This window comes from Gorilla gorilla, chromosome 1 (genome assembly GCF_029281585.2).
Source record: "Gorilla gorilla gorilla isolate KB3781 chromosome 1, NHGRI_mGorGor1-v2.1_pri, whole genome shotgun sequence".
Lineage (NCBI taxonomy): Eukaryota > Metazoa > Chordata > Mammalia > Primates > Hominidae > Gorilla > Gorilla gorilla.
The window spans coordinates 120374706-120398743 of record NC_073224.2 but is presented as its reverse complement, the minus strand read 5'-3'; the positions used below and the strand labels follow the sequence as shown (position 1 = coordinate 120398743).

The following is a 24038-nucleotide window of genomic DNA, read 5'->3' as shown; positions in this document are numbered from 1 at the left end:
ATTTACAAAACATTTCATCCAATAGCTGCAGAATACGCATTCTTCCATTCTTCTCCTCAGCAAATGGATCATGCTGAAAGACAGACCACATGTTAGCCACAAAACAAGTCTTAAAAATTTCAAAAATATTAAAATCATTTCAAATATCTTCTCCAATCACAGTGGAACAAAACTAGAAATCAATAACTAGTGGAACTTTGAAAACGATACAAACACAAGGAAATGAAACAATATGCTTCTGAATGACCAGTGGGTCAAAGAAGAAATTAAGAAGAAAATTTAAAAATTCCTTGAAACAAATGAAAATAGAAATACAATATACCAAAATCCATGGAATACAGCAGTAATAAGAGGAAAGTTTACTGCAATAAGCATCTACATCAAAACAGTAGAAAAACTTCAAATAAATAACCTAATGATGCAGATTAAAGAATCAGAAAGCAAGAGCAAACCAAACCCAAAACTAGTAGAAGAAAAGAAATAATAAAGATGAGAGAAGAAATAAATGAAATTGAAATTTTAAAAAAGTACACAAGATCAACAAAATGAAAAGTTGTTTTTTTGAAAAGATAAAACCAATAAACCTTCAGCTAAACTAAGAAAAAAAGAGAGAAGACCCAAATAAATAAAATCAGAGATGAAAAAGGGGACATTAAAACTGACACAACAGAAATTCAAAGGATCATTACAGGCTACTATGAGCAACTATATGCCAATAAGTTGGAAAACCTAGAAGAAATGCATAAATTCCTAGACACATACAACTTTCCAAGATTGAGCCATGAAGAACTCCAAAGCCTAAATAGATCAATAACAAGTAACAAGATCAAAGACATAATAAAAAGTCTCCCAGAAAAGAAATGCCAGAGACCATTGGCTTTACTGCTGAATTCTACCAAACATTTAAAGAAGAACTAATACCAATCCTACTCAAAGTACTCCAAAAAATAGAGGAAGAGAGCTGATTCTACTTCCAAAATGATCCTTCAAGGCCAGTATTACCCTGACACCAAAACCAGACAAAGACACACCAAAAAAAAGAAAACCTAGAGGCCAATACATCTGATGAATATTGATGCAAAAATTCTCAACAAAATACTAGCAAACCAAATTCAACAATACATTAAAAGGTCATCCATCATGAGCAAGTGGGATTCATCCCAGGAATGCAAGGATGGTTCAACATATGCAAATTGATGTGATACATCATATCAACAGGATGAAGAACAAAAACCATAGAATCATTTCAATTCATGCTGAAAAAGCATTTGATAAAATTCAACATCCTTCATAAAAATCTGCAAAAAACTGGGTATAGAAGGAACATGCCTCAACATAATAAAAGCCATATATGACAGACTCACAGCTAGTATCATACTGGACACAGAAAAACAAAGTCTTTCCTCTAAGATCTAGAACAAGACAAGGATGTCTATTTTCACCCCATTATTCAACTTAGTACTGTTAGTCCTAGCTACAGCAATCAGACAAGAGAAAGAAATAAAGAGTATCCAAATGGGAAAGGAAGAAGTCAAATTACCCTTGTTTGCAGATGATATGATCTGAAAAAAAACTAAAGACTCCATCAAAAAATTATTAGAATAGAAACAAATTCAGTAAACTTGCAGGATACAAAATGAACATATAAAATCAGGGGCATTTCTACATGCTAACAGTGAACAATCTGAAAGAGAAAGCAAGAAAGTAATCCCATTTACAAAAGCTACAAATAAAATAAAATACTAAAAAATAAACCTCGCCAAAGAAGTGAAAGATCTCCACAGTGAAAGCTATAAAATATTGATGCAAGAAATTGAAAAGGACACAAAACAATGGCAAGATATTTCATGTTAATGGATTGGAAGAATCAATATTGTTAAAATGTCCATTCTACCCAAAGCAATCTACAGATTCAATGCTATCTCTATCAAAATACTGATGACACCTTCACAGAAACAGAAAAAAATCATTCTAAAATTTATATGGAACCACCAAAGACCCAGAATAGCCAAAGCCATCCTGAGCAACAACAACAACAACAACAACAACAACAAAACTGGAGCAATCACATTATTTGACTTCAAATTATGCTACAGAGCTATAGTAACCAAAGCAGCATGGTATTGGCATAAAAAATGTTGGAATTATGGGAGGCTTCCTCAATTTGATAAAGAGTATCTATAAAAACCTATAGCTAAAACTGCAGTTAATGGTGAAAGACTGAGTGTATCCCTTCTAAGATCAGAATCAAGGCAAGGATGTCCACTCTTACCATTTTATTCAACACAGTGCTAGACATTCTAGCCAGAGCAATAAGGTAAAACAAAATGCATACAGATTGGAAATGGAAAAAAAAAAAACTATCCTTACTTTTTATATGACCAAAGAATCATTGAAAAGCACCTAGAATTAATAAGCGACGACTTAGATGAAATGGACTAACTCCTTGAAAAGCACAAGCTACACAACTCATACAATACAAAATATATCATTTGAATCACGGTATAACTATTAAAGAAATTAAATTCATAATTTTAAAATTTCCCAAAAGAAATAATACAAGATTAAGATCAAAGGATACAAGATTAACATATAAAAATGAATTGTACAATATTTATCTATACTAGCAATAAACATGTAGAAACAGAAATTTAAAATACAGTACCATTTACAATCCCTCAAAAAAAAAAGAAAAAGAAATATTTAGATGTGAATCTAATGTATGAATCTAAAACCTAATGAATCTAAAAACATGTTCAGGGTTTGCATAGTAAAGATATGAAATGTTGATGAAAGAAATCAAAGACACTCAAAATAACACATAGTGTTGATGTATTGGAAGACTCAGCATAGTAAAGACATTGATTCTCCCCAAATTGATATGCAGGTTTAACACAACTTCTATCAAAATCTCATAAATATTTTTCGGTAGATATATACAAAATTATTCTAAAATGTATATGGAAAGGCAAAGGAACTGAAATAGCTAAAATACTTTTGAAAAAGAATAAAGCGGCAATCTATCCCATTCCAAATCTGCTTATATAACTACAGTAATAAAACTAAGCCTAGATGAATCTGCAGATAATTATGCTGAATAAAAAAAGCCAATCTCAAAAGGCTTCTATAATATGATTCCATTTTTACAACATCCTTAAAATGAAAGACTCATAGTATAAGAAGGCAGATCAGTGGTTACTAGCGATTAAGAAAAGGGTAAGGGATGGGAGGAAAGTGGGTGTGGCTCTAAAAGGCCAACGTGAAGGATCCTTGTGGTGATGGAAATGTTTTGCGTCTTAGCAGTGTCAGTGTTAATATCTCAGTTATGATATTATACTATGGTTTTCCCCATTGGAGGAAACTAGGTAAAGAGTACACAAAATTTCTCTGTATTATTTCTTGCAAATGCATGCAAATCCACAATTATTTCAAAATAAAAATTTTAATTAAAAATAAAAGGACACAAGAGGCAGCTTGAAGAGGTTCCCACTGGTAAATTAGGAAAAATTTGAGTTCCAAAATAATTCAGAGCTGTAATAAATTACAAATCATTGAAAAGAATAGGAATCCAAGATTATGTACATATGGTTGATAAATATATAGGCAAATAGGCAGACAAAGACAGACAGACAGACAAGGGAGAGAAAGGGCTCTTGCTTACAGTAGAAAGTATGCAAGCTAGTAAATGTGATGGAAGTGCTGGAGTTAAGAAATAACCATTTTGGGCTGGGCACAATAGCTCACACCTATAATCCCAGCACTTTGGGAGGCTAAGGAGGGGAGATCACCTGAGGTCAGGAGTTCGAGACCAGCCTGGCCAACATGGTGAAACCCTGTCTCTATTAAAATACAAAAATTAGTGGGCATTGGTTGCAGGTGCCTGTAATTCCAGCTACTTGGGAGGGTGAGGCAGAAGAATTGCTTGAACATAGGAGGCAAAGGTTGCAGTGATAAGAAATAGCAAATTTATATAACCTGAAAGTGATTCCCCATAGTTTTCTATTCCTCGAAATGAAAGAAAGATAGTAACTGACAGGGACAGGGGAGAATATCAGACAATACCTGGAATGGCTAATCAAAATTAACATCACCACTAAGGGCAGATGGATATAGTGTGTCTTTTGATGTGATACCCTGAGAGGGATACATTATTTATATACTATTCTGACTTGGGATGCAAAACCAACCCGAATGAGGAATCATCAGACAGATCCAAAACGAAGAACATTCTTATTTTGAAAAAGAGAAAAGGTATAGATGCTTAAAAAAATCAATGTTATAAAAGAAAAAAAAAGGCTGAAGTTCAAAAGATACTAAAAAACTATGACAACTAAATGTCATGTGTGATCCTGAATTGGATTCAATACATGAGAGGAAAATACAATGCTATCAAGGATGTTATTGGGTTAAGTGACAAAATTAGGTATGGATGGCATACAACTAGGTATAGTTTAAATAAAACTATAGTATCAATGTTGAATTTCTTGACATTGATAACTGTGGTGTGGTTATGAAGAGAACATCCTTGTTTTTCGGAAATACACGCTGAAGTATCTGGGCATAAAAGAGCACTAATATATGCAACTTTCAAATGGCTTAGGAAAAAACAGAGAGACAATGATAATGCTAATGAGGCAAACTAGTAACAATAGATGAAACTAAAAGAGATAAGGGGATTCTTTGTACTATTCTCGCAATTTCTTTCATTTGAAATTATTTCCAAATAAAAAAGGTTTTAAAAAGTATTTGGCTATAATTATTCACCAAAAAGAACCTAAGAGATATATATGCCAATTTGGATTGGATATATTCCTAAAAAGCACAATAATTAAGAGCACAGGCTTCTGAGTTAAGACAAATTTAGCTTCAAATCTCAGCTCTGCCATTATTAGCTAACACTGACCTCAAGGGGTCTCCATTTTTTAAATCTGTAAAATGGGGGAAATGATTCCTACCTCATAGAATTACTTTGATAATTAAATTTTACATATATCACAATCCCTGGCATATCATAATCATTAAACAAAGCTGTTTGTTATTTTAATAGGTTAGGAGTGGTAGCAATGGTGGTGGTAGTGGTGGTGGTGGTGGTGGTGGGGCTGGTGGTTGCTATAGGCCACGGAAATACAAAGATGACCAAAACATGGTTTCTGACCTCAAAGAACTTTTATAGCTGAACCACAAACAACAGTCTGTAACACAAGTGCAAATAAATTAGTACTGGAACAGGAACAAAAGCGTATTTTCTCCTGGGGAGTTGGCTGGGAAGACTCACAGGGAAGGTGACACTGAAAGTGAGCCTTAGAGGATAGATAAGGATTTCACCAGGTGGAAGCCAGGGCAAGCGGTGAGGGCTTTCCTGACAGTAATAGGTTATGCTGAGAGCTTGGGTCATGTGTGGGAAATAGTAAATATTTCCATAGGGGTGAGAGCAGGGTAAAGTGCAGAGTGGGGCTGGAAAAGTACACCTGGACCAAGCTACGAAGTGTGAGAGGTCCTGAATGTAACTCATAGGGTCTCTACTGTGTTCTGTGTGCTGTGGGAGAATCATTGGAGGTTTCTAAGTGAAGAGTAACGTCAGGAATTGCAATCAGAAATGCTGCTTTGGTGGTCACTCAAAAAGTATAGTAACTTTTAGGAGTGGGGCACTCCACGGAGGACTCCTAAGAAAAGGCCAAGAAAACATCATCCTTGGCATGTCTCCCCTTTTTTTAGTATGCCTCATCCAAAGCAGGATTATCAAAATAGTCAGCAACAGGTAAGGCTGGCTAGGCCATGGTGCAGACATACATACAGACAGACAGACACACACACACACACACACACGTACTCTCACACACTCACACACACAGGAGAGTGGCTTCCAGGAAGGAGTGGTTAAGGAATTTTGGGAGAGCTAACTAGCATGGCAACCAGAACTGAGAGCTGGCAAGGGTCCCAGAGGCCCCCTGTTGTACCACTCATTTACCCCATTAACTGGATCACAGGGTCCAAGCATGGGGCCAGGGTGTCAACAGTGTCAACAGACACATAGGTAGCTTCAGAGGAGCAGGCAAAGGAAAGGAGAGTATTTCTACATTTTAACAACCAACACCAGTGCCTTCCAGCTGACCATGAGATCTGCCCCCATCCAGGGTTTCTCTTCACCAGACCATCTACCCTCAGATTCTTTACCTCTGGCTGGCTCAGAAGGACCAGAAACTTCTCTCTGGCCAGCAAAGCCCCCTTGAAAGTAAGGCTTCCTGACCATACTAAGTGGTACTGTCTTTTACATTGTACAGTTAAGGTGCCCTATATGGTCTACACACAGGACTTGACTTAAAAATGAACTATAGGCCAGGCGCGGTGGCTCATGCCTGTAATCCCAGCACTTTGGGAGGCCGAGGTGGGTGGATCACCTGAGTCAGGAGTCCAAGAGCAGCCTGGTCAACATGGTGAAATCCCGTCTCTATTAAAACTACAAAAAAAAATTAGCCAGGCATGGTGGTGGGTGCCTGTAATCTCAGCTACTCGGGAGGCTGAGGCAGGAAAATTGCTTGAACCCGGGAGGCAGAGGTTGCAGTGAGCCGAGATTGCGCCACTGCACTCCAGCTTGGGCAACAAAGCAAGACTCCGTCTCAAAAAAAAGAACTATGGGTGTTATACATGAATCGTTACATTTCCCTGTGTTAATTTTTGCATATTTAATAAAGAGAGATTAAAGTTTTAATTCACTTTTTAAAAGGACATCATAATCAACATACTGTTCTTTTGGAGTTTGTATCTTTTCCTCTAACTAGTTTGGAAAGATTCAAGCTTCTCCCACGTGTAGTAAGAGGAAAAGGAATGTGTTCTCATAGAATGTTCTCCTTTGATACATTAAAACCTTTAACTTTTAAATTTACTAGAAAGTTATTTGAAAATGTGGCTGATATTTAAATCAGCAAGACAAAAAGAATAGCTCTATCTGGACAAAGAGAGACATTTATTTAGTGATTGGAACAGCCTGTTGTTACCTCCGAGGCGATGGAGGTGAAGCTGCTGCTGAAATGCACGTGCTTATGGATCTCACTGCCGTTGGCTGTCAGGAGCCAGTCCCCAAAGGCCTGGTCTTCACCAGCTGACTGGTTACCGTGGCTCTGATTTGGCAGGAGCTCTGCCAGGTCCCAGTGGTAGGATGGCGTGGCCCCAACCAGTGCAATGAGGATGGCCTCCGTGGCCACGTAGAGCTGAAAGAGCAAACACACAGAACCAAACACTGCAGATATTTGCCATCAATGTTGAAGACACTTAGCAGGCTTGCAAACCTTGAAAGATCAGTGTCTTGCTTTTGTATTTTTATGAGCTACAGATACAAGCCACATCAGAAACAAAGGAAAAAAACATGAAACAGAACCTTTGTGATCTACCACGAACAGAATCATTGGCAATCCCACTTGTAAAACACTTTATACTTTTTCAGAGGTTTTTCTTTCTTTGAGATATTTCTGATGCTAAAGACACTGCTTATATGCTTATATGCTTATATGGTTCAAAAGTAGAAGGGCAGGGAAAACATTATTTGCTCTGATTTAAAAGAGTAACATTCCAGCTATTATCTCTTCAACACTATATCTTCAGGTCAGATAAGCATTCACTAGGGGGCTAGGAGCATCTTGGCCTTGGATTCATGATCTAAACAAGAGACTTTCTGTAGTATAATTGTCTCAGAAAACAATATATACTGTATTGTTTTACTAAAGCAGGTAAGCATAATATGTACTAGAGTAGGCACTATTTTAAAATATGATATACAGTTCATAATAAGATTTTAAGAAATTCAAAGTCCCAGCTATAGATATTCATTTTGTAACGTTGAGTTGTACCTAGTCTTGGTTTGATCTAACCATAGTTGTCCCCCTGCAAAGAAAATATACTTCACGCATTCATTCAAGAAATATACTTCACACATTCATTCAAGAAATATTTATTAAACATATATGCCATTTGTCACTGATTGTTCTGGGCTTTACAGCTACTTGAAATTGGGTTTATAAGTCGAGCCCTATTGCAATCCTTTTGTGCTATGGATTTTTAGTATTAACTCCCATTGTTGGATGATTATTTCAAGTTTAACATTTATTAAGAAAACACATAATTAGTCTGCTCCAGAGTAAGACAATCTAAATAAACTATCCCTATTAACTTAGAACTTGATGTCTTAAAATACCTTTAATCATCACTCCTGCAGTCCCAGCACTTTGGGAGGCCGAGGCAGGTGGATCACTTGAGGTCAGGAGTTTGAGACCAGCCTGGCCAACATGGTGAAACCCCATCTCTACCAAAAATACACAGATTTTCCAGGTGTGGTGGTGGGCACCTGTAATTCCAGCTACTCGGGAGGCTCAGACAGGAGAATCGCTTGAACCCAGCAGGTGGAAGTTGCAGTGAGCTGAGATCACGCCACTGCACTCCAGCCTGGGTGACAGAGCGAGACTCCGTATCAAAAAACAAAAAACAAAAAAACAGATGTGATGTTTCCATTCTGGGTAAGGCTGAGAGGATCTAAGGCATTCTCAATCTACTTTGAGTCCATCGATGGTGGGCCTCTCTGGAGAGGTACAAAGCTGCCATGGGTCAGGATGCTGGGTGATTTATTATACACTGCAAGGGAAAGTAAGTTCCTAGGCTTATATGTTTCCTGGCTCCTATTTGCATACTGTGACAGAAGTTTTCGAATAGGAGGTAATCAGCTTATAAAAATAAAAACCTTACTAATTATAAGAACAGATAGATTACACATTTAGCAGCAGCTATAATTACAAAGCCACTTACACCCATTTAGTAACTGCCCCTGATTATTATACTCTGCTGAAATTTAATTGATGGGTATAAAGCAATGAAAAACATGGGGCAAGGGAACTCGGGAGGAGAGGACTCGAAACACACGTTCTAGTGAATGCACAGCCTTCAATTAGGCAAAGCAAACTCGTCATGTTTTCTAAATGTACCCTTTCCTACCTTTATTCATACCATTCGCTTCGCCTGGAAAGGCACTTTCTCCTGCTGCAAATGTTTGAGCTTTCCCCATCCTCCAAGACGCAACACAGATATCACCTCCTCCATGAAGACTTCCTTACTGTCTTGCTTGTGTCTCCAAGCCTTCCAGAAGTCCTCTCCTGTTTCTTGCTGCTCACTCCTAAAGCTCCATCTAGACTTTTGAGAGCATGAACCATTTCCTTCACTGTATTATATTTATGTATTTGCTTATCTTATTTTGTTCTATTGAAATATACTCTCCTTAAAGGCAGGATCTAAGTGTGATTCACCTTTGAGCTTCCAAAGCAAATAACCCAGGGCCTACACACTCAACATGTGAATGAATAAATGATCAGGATGGAATACCAATAATAGCACATGCCTTTATAATGCTAACTATGTGTGAGGCACTATTCAAAGTTTCTTTTGAATATATGTTAACATATCATTTTTTTTTTTTGAGACTGAGTTTCACTCTTGTCACCCAGGCTGGAGTGCAATGGTGCGATCTTGGCTCACTGCAACCTCTGCCTCCTGGATTCAAGCGATTCTCATGCCTCGGCCTCCCGAGTAGCTGGGATTACAGGTACCTGCCAATGCATCCAGCTAATTTTTGTATTTTTAGTAGAGACGAGGTTTCACCATGTTGGCCAGGCTGGTCTTGAACTCCTGATCTCCAGTGATCCACCTGCCTCGGCCTCCCAAAATGCTGGGATTACAGGCATGAGCCACTGTGCCTGGCCAACATATCATATTTTTATCTGGATTGTTCTAGGATAAGCAACCTTACGGATAAAAGAAGAAATGCTCCAAAGGGTCCTCTAATCTGAGGCATGGTCCATTATGAAGGACACCATTCTCAATAAAGCCAGTTTGGAGAAAACAACTCAAAAACAAAGTGATGTTGCTATATACCCTTATTCATAATGTAGGGAATAGTGAAATCTACCTAATCAGTATTATCTGTATGAATCAATATTAACCAGTTTTCTTTCTAGCAACCTGCAGGCAGAATAAGCACTTTCCACTTTTCTCATCTTCTCTGTTCTCCTCCCACTCTTCACAATGCCTTCCTCACCCACATGCACATGCACACACACCCACACAAACACACACACACACACACACACATCCAAGGCCCTCACAGAACACACAGGTCCACAGCTTTATGCCACCAGAAGAGTCAGAAACTTGCAACTCTTCTATGCAGTGCCAGCCTCAATAAAACGGTGTTAGCCTTTTTGTCTCCTCCAATACCCATAGTCATGCTTACTTTTGCTAACCATAAGGGAGACAGAAGAGGCAAGCAGTAATGATACTGTTTCATAAATGCTATGAAAGGGGTACTGTGAGAAATTAGGTCAGAGAGGCAATGCTTAAACACTGCATTCAGATTAATACTAGGTCCTCGGCCCGGTGCAGTGGCTCACACCTGTAATCCCAGGACTTTGGGAGGCCAAGGTGGGTGGATCATTTGAGGTCAGGAGTTCGAGACCAACCTGACCAACATGGTGAAACCCTGTCTCTACTAAAAATACAAAAAAAAAAAAAAAAAAAAATTAGCTGGGCATGGTGGCACATGCCTGTAATCCCAGCTACTTGGGAGGCTGAGGCAGAAGAACTGCTTGAACCCAGGAGACGGAGGTTGCAACGAGCTGAGATTGCACCACTGCACTCCAGCCTGGGTGACAGAGAGATTCCCCCCCCAAAAAATAGATCCTCTATTCTGCAGTCACTTACACAAGGGTCATATGGTCACAGAAAGTCAAAGATGGCTTAGCATTAACTAGCCATGGGGAAGAATCACCTACACATAGAATATGGGGGTGGTTCTCTTTGGTTTGCTATCTTTGGCTGTGACAAATTCACACAGCTCACATCGTATTCCTTTTCCCCCAAAAAAACAAAAATATTCGCTCGTTCTTCTCTCCACTGTTATCTACAACTACCATGCACACATTCACCCACATATTTTTGCCTAATAAAATTGCACCCATCAGCAGATGGGCCTTAAAGCCACAAACAGCAACCACTATCCATTGTCTACCAGAGTGGGAATAACAACATCTCAAATAAATCATTATCTTCTCTAGCTCTACCTCTAGGGAAGGAGAACAAGTGCCACAGATGGCTGGATTTTTTTCCCCCTTTCAATGTAATTATAATTAGAAAAATGACTAAAATGCACTAGGGGATTGAAATTTTTAAAGTTTCAAGAAGTGAAGGTTTTTAAAGTAATTTCATATTAACACCATTAAGAGCTCTTATAATACCTCTCAGGAAACCAAAAAAGTCTCCTATAAATTATCTCATCACAATACCTTGTGCTGTGAAGTCATGGTTCAGTACGATGTTTATTTTTTTAAGCAGGAAAAATGAGATACAGAACGATTAAGTAAATTGTTCAATGTTATATAAAACACTAATTGCAAAACCAGGATGAGAACGAGAACCACTTAACTTTGGGGCCAGAGCTTTTTTCGGAGAAAATAAAGGGAGGGGGGAAATCAAAGATTATTTTATTGTTGCCATTACCTTTAGTTTTTTTATGCATTTAGTACTCAGTTACCTAATTGACTCAATCAAAAGCATTACATAAGCAAGACCATAATCATGAAGACAGGATTATATGCCCAGTGTCCAGCACAAAGTGGGTATTCAATAAATATTTGTTGGTTGACTTACTAATACTAGCTATTTTTTGTGTGTAAAATTTGAGACACACTAACACACCCGGAGTAACTGGTGCCTCTAAATACTGTTTCTTCCTCATTTTAATCTATCTACATTGGCTGGGCGCGGTGGCTCATGCCGGTAATCCCAGCACTTTGGGAGGCCGAGGCAGGCAGATCACAAGGTCAGGAGATCGAGACCATCCTGGCTAACACAGAGAAACCCCATCTCTAATAAAAATACAAAAATTAGCCGGGCGTGGTGGCAGGCGCCTGTAGTCCCAGCTGCTGGGGAGGCTGAGGCAGGAGAATGGCGTGAACCCGGGAGGCGGAGCTTGCAGTGAGCCGAGATTGCGCCACTGTACTCCAGCCTGGGCGACAGAGCAAGACTCTGTCTCAAAAAAAAAAAAAAATCTATCTACATTATGACACCAGATCAATCTCCCTGAAACTCCTCATGAAACTCTTCCAGTCAAAACGTATTAATGGATAAATGATAAGTTTTCTAGCATCCCAGGTCCTCCACCAATGGTCCAGGCGCTAACTAATCTGCATTCAAGCTTCCTCTACCAGCCTATTCAATTCCCCTAACATGACTTATTCACTGTGTGGTGTGAAAGCAGTGGAATCTGTTATCCAAGTCTGAACCTCAGCTCTAATTAAACCTTGAGCAAATCCAAACCTCTCTGTTTCGTTTTCTTCCAGTTAAGACCAGACGCTAATGGTACATCTTTATCCAAGTCATTAATATCGTATTAACCCATCTTCAGTGTCAAGTGGGATTCCTCCATAGTCAACAGTGAATTGCACAGCACTGTACAAATAGCATATATTAGTGCTTCCCAAATTTAATGTGACTCCCTAAGTCTGGGGTGGGGGTAAGAGACTGCATTTCCAATAAGCTGCAACAACCAACAACCATACTCTGTGTAGCAAGGGCATAAGTTATTCCCTCTTTCACACTTACTCCAGTTTTATGTTTTTCTACCTGAAATGACCTTCCCATTTCTCCCTAAATCCAAGCTTCAAAGTTCAGCTCAAGCTCAGATATCTCTCTGACGGCTTCAACAAATCACTCTAGACCACACCGTCTCCCTTCTTAATTTCCAAAGCATTAGTTGGCTGTATTATTTACTGGGGAAATATTGCTTTGTATCATTATATAATGTGTAGATAATAGTTCAACTCTAATTTTCAATGATTTGTCACCTCCTGAAGGAAAGAAACCCTAATTTATACTGCTATTTCCCTCTAAAGAACCCAACACACTGCTATATACATAAAAGTCTATCTCATATATATCTCAAATATATATAGTCTATCAAATACATTTTTTAACTAACTCCTTGCATAATGGTATAACCAAAAAAAAAAAAGATGAAAAAAAAACTAGTAACTCTGTTACCTAATTTTTGCTCCAATCACTAATTAAGACTAGGCCAGGTGCAGTGGCTCAAACCTATAATCCCAGCATTTTAGGGAGCCAAGGCAGGAGGATCACTTGAGTCCAAGAGTTCAAGACCAGCCTGGGCAACATAGTGAGACTCCACCTTGATTTAAAAATAAATTTAAAAAAAATTCTGAACAAAGTATTTAATCGCTTCTGTTTCTCTCTCTCTTTTTTTTTTTTTTTTTTTGAGATGGAGTCTCGCTCTGTCACGCAGGCTGGAGTACAGTGGCGCGATATCGGCTCACTGTAACCTCTGCCTCCCGGGTTCAAGCAATTCTCTGCCTCAGCCTCCCGAGTAGCTGGGATTACAGGCACCCGCCACCACACCCAGCTAATTTTTGTATTTTTAGTAGAGACAGGGTTTCACCGTCTTGGCCAGGCTGGTCTTGAACTCCTGACCTTGTGATCCACCTGTCTCGGCCTGCCAAAGTGCTGGGATTACAGGCATGAGCCACCACCCCTGGCCTTCTCTCTCTTTTTCAAGTAAAATGGTAACACCACCAGCTGACCATCCCTTCTTCTGCAATGGTTTAATTTTAAAAAAAACAAAATTGTAACAAGCACCAAAACTTTGCAACACATTATATTATGCACCTCAGATGATAAAATGGATAAAAAGTAGTCTTTTCCTTCAAGGCACATACATTCAAATGAGGACAACAAACAGTCATATGTCATACATCACTCAACAACTGGGATACGTTCTGAGAAATGTGTCGTTAGGCGAGTCCATCATTGTGCAAACGTCAGAGTGCACTTACACAAACCTAGATCTATAACCTCCCACACACCTAGGCTATATGGCATAGCCTATTCCTCCTAGGCTACAAATCTGTAAGGCATGTTACTATACTGAATATTGTTGGTAACTACAACACAATGGTGAATATCTGTATTTCTAAACATACTTAACATAGAAAATATACAATAAAAGATTTTTTAAATGGTACACCTGTAAAGGACACTTACCATGAACGGAGCCTGTGGGACTGGAAGTTGCCCTGCGTGAGTCACTGAATGAGGAGTGAATGGATGTGAAGGCCTAGGACACTACATAGACTTTATAAACAATGTACATTTAGGCTAAATTTATTTTTTTAATTATTTCTCCAATAATAATTAAGCTTACTGTAGCTTTTCTACATTTTAAACTTAAAATGTTTTAACTTTTTGACTCTTTTGTAGTAACACAGCTAAAAACACAAACACATTATATAGTTGTACAAAAATATTTTCTTTCTTTATATCCTTATTCTATAAGCTTTTTTCTATTTTTAAAAATTTTTTGAACTTATTTGTTAAAACCTAAGACACACACACATTAGCCTAGACCTACACAGAGTCAGGATCAATACCACTGTCTCTGCCTCCACATGTTGTCCCAATCGAAGGTCTTCAGGAAAACAACATCCTGAAGACATGGAACCCTCATCTCCTATCACACCATGCCTTCTTCTGGACTATCTCTTGAAGAATCTGCCTGAGGCTGGTTTACAGTTAACTTTTTTCTGCAAGTAGAAGGAGTACACTCTAAAATAACAATTAAAAATATAGCATAGGAAATACTAGGCAATAGGAATTTTTCAGCTCCATTATGATCTTATGGGCCCAGTGTCGCATATGTGATTATTGACAGAAACATCGTTATGTGGGGCATGACTGTATATCCAAAGCTGTAAATACAAGGTGGATTGTGATGAATGCTATATTAGCCATACTGGGAATGAAGTTCATGAGAGCACAAAGAATGGAGATGTGAATTCCACCTACGAGAATCAGGAAAAGGTTGTTAATGTGATACTTGAGCAGGTAGTAAAGACTGCTAAGGAGTTAATGAAAACAAAACTCAGGAAAAGAAATTATTTGGTAAAGCAATAGCCCAATCAGAGTCAGGAAAGTAAAGAATATATCTTTACATAACTGGGAAGAATTATATGGCTAGCTCAGCTTTTCCCTAATTTCAGTCATCTGAGTACCCCTTGCTAGTTTTCACATGCCCATTTTCTGTCTGCTAGTATTTACTCAATAGTCTTCTTTAAAACCAATTCAAATGTTTTAATTTTAGTAAATTAACATAAAATAGAATTTTATATCAATTCAGACATCACTTGGCAGGTGGAACTACAAAAATATGCACAATGTTAGAATGCCAAGTGTTAGCTAGTATGTTTTTATTTAAGGTGGGCCACAGGAGACATTTTCAGGCTAGATTTGGGAGAGGGGTGAAAGTGAAAGAGCAGCTGTTTTTGCATTTTATGCCCAGGTTGGGGCAGGTGCCTTAGTGCCTCACATAGCTTACCACTTATGTGCTGGTCCACCTCGTTGGCGTGGCACAGTCATGAGGCTGCAACTGCTCCACCTTCCCATGGATCCTCCTTCAGCTGCTCTGACTCCTTGCCCAGGTACATGTTTAATTCTATGATGAAAGGCAGCCACTTCATCAAGGTTGGAGGCAGGGAGAATGACACAGATTCCAGTCACTTCTGATGGGCTCCAAATCATATCTTCCCTTCTCGACTGCCTGTCCTGCAGACTTCAAGCTCCAACATCACACACAAAGACAACAGCCTTACAGGGCCTGCTGAACCAGCTCCCGCGACAGTATACAGTCAAATCTCCATAATGAATGATGCATCGATTATATATATATAATCTTACATAAACACACATACACACACATGTGCACGTGCACACACACACACATCTCCATCCTAGGGGTCCTGCTTCTCCAGTAGAACTATCACTGACACAACATTAAACAAATAAGGCAAAATATCTGCAGTTATTAAATCTGGAAGTAAGTACATGTGCGTTTGTGATGTTACTCTCTGTATTTTTCCATCAGAAATGTCTCATAATTTTAAAAGAAGTTTTAAAAGAAAATGAATAAATACAATAAAACAGAATAATACTAAGTTCCAACTAGATAATGTTTTCTACTGAAGCTCCTCTAATTCTTTCATGCTAGCTCATTCCCTTTGTTAAAACAGAAATATTTGGAAATGTTTTTAGAAGTGCTAACACCAAATGAGACTTTCTCCTTAGATAAACACGACTAAAGAATGCTCCAGAAGGGCATAACTCTATCACTCATTAAGAGTTAATGCTATTTAATACAATTTCCATATATCTACCATGCAGGCTATTCTGCAGAGAATGCAGAAAGAGATACGATTAGAAATAACTGATGGATTACATAGAATCGAAAACAAAAGTGAAAAGATATCCCTAGAAAGAGGGCAGAAACATGTCTTCCTCTTGGACATGTTCCCTAACAGAGAAGGTATTAAAGATAGGTGAGGATGAAAAAAACTTCTGAAGTAAAAGGAAACGATGTTTAGAAAATTTACACCAGGTAACCTCTATTTTATCCATGAAGTTGGGACAAAAAGCATCTAGGTAGAACTATATGAATGGAATCAGGAGAAGTCTGGGCTTGAGAAGACTGATAAACAATCAACTGGCAAGAAGTAAAGGTCAGAACAGAAGAAAGAACCAATACCATGGGCTGCGTGGGTTTGTGAACTTGAAAAAGAGGAAGCATAATATATGCAACACAAGAGAACTGAATAGCAAATTATACTATGGCCATATATTGAAATACCATGCTACAGCCACTAAAAAATATGTAGTTGTTCCTTAACGTGCATAGCAACGCATTCACAACATTGCTGAGAGACAAAATGCAGTTATGATACACATTTCTGCAAAAAAGATGGATATACAATATTTATATAATAAAGAGTCTGGAAGGCTATACACCAAAATGTGAGCATGCTTTACTTTAGGGTGGTAGAATCACTAGTGATTTGTATTAATTTCTATATTTTCTCTTTTTTCTACAATCACCATATGCCATTTGTTGAGTACTATATGATGTCCCATGAAGGCAGATATCAATTTGCATGAGTGTTTGGTCAAAGAAGTCAGAGAGGAGAGTCCCGAGCTGTGTGCATCTTTGGATTTGAGAGTCTTTTTCTTCTAAGGCAACCTCTAATTGTGGTTATGAACCAAGCTGGTATTCTGAAACCTAGGGTCAACACTGCCCCAAGGCCAATTACTTGTTGGGCATTGGGAAACTCTGAGAAATCCTAAACTTGCAAAACAAATTAAACTTTCGTGATCCAGCCATTTCCAAGCGCACAGTAGAGACTGATGGGTCATTTGCCTAATAACAATTGCCTAATAATGCCATCTTGCAGCAGAGTAGCACAGCATTCAAGCCTAGTGTTCTTTCTGCCATATTCACATTGCCTGTCCTCATGACTTTAATGACTATTTTTGTGCTATCTTGGAAGATAATACCTTCACTGTCAAGGCACAAGTCAAACAGCCAGGGATGGCCTTGGAAGGCATTCGGCTGGGGGTTTGGGTGCTGCAGAGGTATCAGGCTAGTTGCTTTCCATGGAATGTCCTAATTCTTGAGACATCCAGGCTCAAAGTTGCTCCTTAACCCTTCTGGAGGCCTCCTGTATCTCTACAACCTCCCTGGAGGAAAATCTGTCTAATAGATCAACAACTTTATCTGCTTTACACTAGGGGGCAGTGTCTGTCAATGGACAACAACAGTTTTCCTGAGGGTGTGGGGGCCAGTGTGGGTTTGGTTTCTTTGACCAAACCACTGTGTTTGTCTCTTTGCCCCACCCACCTAAACTGGTGAAAGGCAAAAGTTCCCAGATCACCATAAACCCTCAGGAGACCCAACCTCCAGGCCACTGTGTGAGGGCTAATTGAAATAAAATTTGACAGTAGGGGCTGCATAAAACTTGCTCAAACTGACAGAGAGCCCTGGTAAATGGCCACATGTTTTGGACTCATGAGAGGGTCTTAGTAAGACCATAGGTTCTCATCATGGCTGAAGCCTCAGTGATGGTGAGAACATCCTGGGGATGACAGTTGGTCTTTTATAACTGAACAAGGGCTTCACTAATGCTTATGGTGTGAACTTCATCACTTGCTTATGCCAGGGAGGTTAGAAGAACCAGCTATGATCTCAGCCATATCTCATCAAACCTAAGAATTTCCTGTGGAGGGACATGGTGCCACGTATAAGCAGATAGGGAAGGTAAGCTGTGATAGCATTCTACATGAAGTTTAACAAAACAGGCTGAATAAAACTCACTCTACCCCACCCTCCTGTGTTTAAAGGACCACAATTCACAGCCATAATTGATCAAAGGAATATTGATTTTTAAAAAAGAATGAACCATTATTCTCATACAGCAAACTATAGTATTCTCTCTTAGATATGCATATCTTCTTCCCTTTACCATCTTTTCACTTAAAAATATTTAATATGGAAAAGCAAAAAAATAAGATTCATGAAACTACTATCACAATTAACAAATAACAGATGCAATCTCCTTTGTACCCTCCCCTAAGCCCACCCCTTCCCTTCCTTCCCAAGAGGCAACCAATCTCATGAATTGGGTGTGGATCTTTCTACTCCATGTTCTTATATTTCTATACTGTTTATATATATTTATGAAACAAATATAGCATTGGTTTGTGTGTTTTTAAAATTTGTATTAAGAATATGTGTCACATAGTATACACTGTTCTGCTTTTTTTTTCACTTAACATTGTGTTTTAGAAATTCCTCCATATAGTCATATATAGATCTAGTTCATTTATTTCAGACATTGTATTCTATTAAATTTATACCACATCTTATCCAGTCTTGTTTTGAAAGTCAGGTGGTTCTAACTTTTGTTATAATAGACAGTGTTGCAGTAAACATCTTACACATATCTCCCTATGCACGTGCTCAAGGGACAATGTGGGATGTGTACCTAGGAGTTCAATGCTAGGTTTTAATTCTACTAGATGGTGCCAAATTGTTCTCTAAATGGGGTATAGTTTCTATTTATCATTTCATCACACTTGTACTGTTAGATTGTTTAATGTTTGCTAATACAGCAAGTGTGAAATGGTATTTCATAGCCATTTTAATATGCCTGTCCCAGATGACCACTGAAGTTAAAACATCTTTTCGTGTGTTGACTATTACAGTTTCCTCTTCCGCAATCATTCTACTTTCTAAAATGCCAAGAAAAGCTATTTATTGCATGGATAATATTAATGCATTGGTCATTCCAGGATCTAAAAAATAAGGTTATTAAGAGTTTATATAAAAATACTGCATTCCTGAACACCAGAATCTAAGATGAGATTCATAGCACAGCATCACAATTTTGCTGGTGAATGCTTGTTATAGATTACATGTTCCTGATAGTAAATGGGGGTTTTAAATTCTGTGCAAATTATAATATAATGTATGATTCATGATTTTGAGGAAAATGACAAAGCAGGAGCCTCTGGCTTAGAACAAAGAAGTAACGTCCATTTTCATTTCATGTCTAAATAAATCAAGAAACAATGAATTGTATTCCAACCCTCCTCCTCCAGACCGCCTAGACAACAAGCAAACACATACACAAACACAAAATAGTGACGATGGCAGCAACTCGGAATCACCATCAGAAGAGAAACAGTAATATGCTAAATAGAATTATTCCTATTTAAATATCACAGATAGCTCTGATCCTAGGGAGAGCAAGTACATTTTGATGGTAAGAATGTTTCTAACTGTAAAGCTTATTGCTTATTCATAAGTCAACCATTTTTACATAGGCAATCTTTTTCCCTTCACTTTTTGTTTATGTACATTAATACCACATATCACCATTTTCAGGGCATTTGCATCTTATGCTGAGGAAAAATCTGCAAAATCTGCATCTGTTCTTTAGTTATCTCAAAGTTGAATGCTATTGAGATTCCAAAAATTGTGTTTGCAAGGAGTATGAGGGCAAGTCTCCTAGCCAAAGGAAACTGGATAGTGAAGTAACTTTTGATGATCTACATGATGGTACCAATAATTCAAGAAAACAGTTAACCAAAAACCCTTTAGAATTGGCTTTGCTATGTGGTTTTGTCCTCTTAGTTTGAACATGGATGTGTTTGGGGTAAAGGGAAAATCATTTTTAAAAATAATAATAATGGTCCCAGAAGAAGGAAAATGTTAAAAGGCCTGTAAAGTTTCCACCTCTGTCCTTCTGGTTTTGTGCCTCTCAGCTGGGGTTAATCATTTTCAAATCGCAGATGGGGAGAAGGCTCCCACTGAAGCAGAGGCTCCCTCTCTCTGGCCTTGTTGCTGTGTTGTTGGTCTGCCCCTTCCTTGGGCAATGGTACGAAAACTCCTTTGATTTTAAAAGCAGACAAACCCCCTTTCATTTAAGGCAGCTGTGTAAAAAGGGCTTCTTACTCTGCTGGGGGAAGCAAAATCTCATCCCCAAGAATGATGAAATCACCTGTGATACAACTGAGCAATGGGACTCCACAGTACTCCCACTCCACAGACCAGCTGCCCTAATCCAAAACATCTCCAACAACAGACTTGGTAGAGAGGTCTTTGGGGATATCCACTCTCATACCCAGGGTAGCTCTGGGTGGCTCTACAACCCCCTGGATCATGTATCTCAATGGGGTAACTGAGTCCTTAAAAACACGTAGCATGTGAAGGATTCACTTTTGCCTAGGCTGGCATCTCCTCCACTGGTATAAGCACAGCTACAGGGCATCTTCCCACCCACATCTATAAGATAAACAATCAGTCACTCATCCCCAACACTCTAAGACCTGGTCCTTGTACCGCAAATACTGACCATAAATCAGCCAAGGTTTAGTGAATGGTCATAGGCATGGGCTTGGAACTTTTTGATAGCAAACTCTAACTAACTGGGTCAACCATAAATAAAAGTAAGTTAGAGAAACTTAACAGGTCCTAAACCGAGAACACTGGCCTTTTTAGAACCTCACTCTACTGAAGACAAACTTACTCCAAGTTAGTGGATACTTGGCTAGGCAAATAAGAAAATGATAACAGGAAGTGAAGGGTAGGGATAGAGAGATGGGGAGCTGGGATTGTTCAAGAAAGGATGTATGTTCCTGGAATTCGTGGCTGGAACAGAAAAAAAGGGTTTTCTCAAAGAAACTGTTATAAATAAAGATCAGGCATCATGGTTGCAATTCTTCTTTCTCGGTATTAAATACTCTTATCATTTAGCTTGAACGTTTTTTCTCCCTGGGGAAAGCTTGTTTAAAGCTAAAACAACGAGCTTAAAAGAACTTCAGAATACCACATATTCGTGAGCTGAGAACTGTTCGGCTAGAAAAAGAACTGACTCCATCATTTGAACCGTTTCTGGCTGATGATGAAATCAACTGAACTTCCAAACATTTTAATCAATAAGTCAACCCCTACCTTCCCCCATCTTCCTGTTGAGCCACTGTCTTATGCAAGCTTTAAGCAACTTGTGGACTGGTGGCTATATCCATGACCACTCTGTACTTCCTGCAGAATAACTATCATCACATGCTAACTAAATTACTTAACTGTCTGCCTGCCCCACCTGCAGCCACTGGAATGCAAGCTCCTGAGGGCAGTGAATGATTTGTCCACCATGGCATCCCTATGTTCAGCACATCCTAGCCCGTATTAAACGTGTTGACTGAAGGAAAGAGTAAAATGGCTGGCTCACAGCAAATACTAAGAAAGGATTTGTGAATGAAATGCCTCTGGCATATTGAGAGAAGCAACTAATGTCAAATGAGCCATTTAAGTTGGTGAAGGACTAATCCTTGCCTGGCGCAGTTAATCTGTAGTGACCTTTCGCATATGGAATCGATATTTTGAGGCTGGGGTGTACAAGTAGGTTCTGAGAATTCTTTATAATGAAGAAGTGATTCCATTTGATAACCACACATGGTAGATGGCACTATTCGGCTTACGGGAGTCTCAGCCCAAGACTGGCGCAGGGCCGAATGAGCCAGCAGAACTTAAACCAGAGGGAAATAAATCCTATGCTTTGAAAGCCCCTAGAAGAGTAAGCCCCCTCAAGCCCAGGAAAAGGGGCAGAGGACACCCGGCGCAGAGGGAGGCGATCCTAGACACAACCTTTTGTCTGCAGATTATCAAGACTGTGTCCTAGATTCCAAGGTGACAGTGCCACAGGTAGGGTAACAATTCCCTTCATATTTGCAGCGTGTTATAGGCAACAGCGTAGGGCAGGTAACACAATTTTGCATCCCTCCTTAACCAGCATAGCGGCTGAGAAACCTCCCCCAACACGCTCCTTCCACCACTCAAGGTGGCGGGGTGGAGGGCCCGGCAGAACCCAAGAGGCTCTGAGGCCAGCTGGCGACCTTGACGCTGCCGGCCGGGCCCAGGCCACCGCGCGGCGCCTCGCCCCTGCCCCACCCCGACGCTCGCCACACCTCGGTGTTTGCAGAGCCTCGGCCTCGGCCTCGGCCCCGGCCCCGGCGGTCTGGGAGCGGACGCCTAGCCCTGCGCCGGGCGGCCCTGAAGAGGGAAATGCGGCTGCGGGGCCGCGGGGACTTACCTGCAGCAGCACGGCCAGCAGGAAGCACAAGTACATCTGGTAGATGCCCATCTCCCCCACCGCCTGGAACGCCTCCTCCACCTCCATGGCGGGCCGCGCGCAGGAACCCAGCCACCCCACTGCCCTCTCAGGCGCTGCCCTCCCGCCCAGCGCGGCAACCCCTGGGCGCCCGGCACCGGCTTGGACCCGCCGGGGCGGGGATGGAAGCGCTGGCGGCGGGGCCGGGGCGGGCCGGGCCGGGGCGGGGCGCCTGCGCGGGCGGCGGGGCTGTCAGGCTCGAGAGGTGGACGCCGGGCGGGGAGCGGGGAGCGGAGCCGGGCTACGCGGGGCGAGGGGCGAGGAGGGCGTTCGAGATCCGGGGCTGGATGCCCTGGACCCGGGCCTCTGGACTTCCTGTTTAAAAAAAAAAAAATGGTGTTTTGGTGTATGTTTTGTTTTGAGAGGGACCGCTGTCTGCGCCTTAAAGTGAGGAAAGAGGAAGTGGGCCGGGCTGAGGGCCTGAGAAGAAACATCGGGACCGCGTCCGCGTGTGACCCAGGGCTCTGCCTACAGGGACCCGCAGCCGGCGGGCGGCCTGGCGGCTCTCAGCAATACCTGTCGTTTTGCCCAAACCAGTTTAATGCGGGGGCTTGGGGAGCCCTAGAGCCTTCAGAGAAAAGTGCTGTCTGTGCAGCATTTCTTTCCAGTCCTATTCTGTGCTAGCCATAAGTACACTGGTAGGCAAGCAAATTCTTGTAAAACCGTCGGATACATTTGCTTATAGAAGTATGCACGAGGTACAAAGGAAGTGCAAAAGACGAAGGGGCAGGAGGTGATGGCTGCCAAGGTATTTAAAGGATAAACGGCAGTTTGTCAGGTGGAAATTAAAAAAAAAAAAAGCGTGGCAGCGCCAAGGGACGCTGGACACCTGCGTTAGTCCCCTCATGCCTCCACCTCCTAACCTCATTTGCTTTTTTGTTTATTATGTGTTGTCTTTTTAACAGCTGCATAGTATTCCATTGTCTAGACCATGACTCCTAGTTTAACATTGAATAGAAATGGCGACCAGCTAGTGTCCTTGACCTGCCAGTATCCTTCTTATGCTTCCAAAATTTTCCGTTAATTGTGATGTCTGTTGCAGCGTATTGGTAGCTAGGCTTTACTGGTCAGCTGCTTTCTTTTTTTAGCAATTAAATGAATGCTCACTGTAATTGAATTTATCAGTGGGTTGGAAACTGTAAACTCTATAAACTCTTAAGATTTTTTTCTCTCTCTCTTAAGGAAACGTTTTCTGTATAAGTACTATTAATAGTTTAAAAAGTTTCCTTCTTTGGCTGTTTCCTACGAATCCTCATTGTTAATAAATGCTGAAGTTTAATAAGTGCTTTTTGCATATATTGATATGATCCTATTGTTTTTCTTCTTGAATCTGATAATCGGGTACATTATGGTAATAGTTTTTTTGATATTGAACTTTACTGGAATAAATCCTATTAATACTTGCTCACGATATTGCTATTTATTGCCAAATTTAATTTG

The 24038-nt window shown here is 40.0% G+C and overlaps 1 protein-coding gene and 1 long non-coding RNA gene across 6 annotated transcripts in view; one reads left to right on the top strand and one right to left on the bottom strand.

The window, feature by feature from the left end:
* Nucleotides 1-23117, bottom strand: part of SLC22A15 (solute carrier family 22 member 15) — a 94479-nt gene extending 71362 nt beyond the window's left edge. The window contains exons 1-2 of one of the 3 annotated variants that reach the window (XM_055356008.2): nt 22521-23117; nt 6996-7208 (exon numbers count right to left, since the gene is read on the bottom strand). In XM_055356008.2, the coding sequence (XP_055211983.1) occupies nt 6996-7208; nt 22521-22607 (300 nt within the window). In that variant the 5' untranslated portion in view covers nt 22608-23117. The remainder of the gene's footprint in view (nt 1-6995; nt 7209-22520) is intronic. The other 2 variants (XM_004026409.5, XM_019020763.4) reach the window with 2 other exon arrangements.
* Nucleotides 21745-24038, top strand: part of LOC134756785 (uncharacterized) — a 44020-nt gene continuing 41726 nt past the window's right edge. For 2 of the 3 annotated variants that reach the window (XR_010129953.1, XR_010129951.1), the window contains exon 1: nt 22243-22559. This is a non-coding gene — a long non-coding RNA (uncharacterized lncRNA). Of the gene's footprint in view, nt 22133-22242; nt 22560-24038 lie in introns of those variants that run through there. The other variant, XR_010129954.1, reaches the window with a different exon arrangement.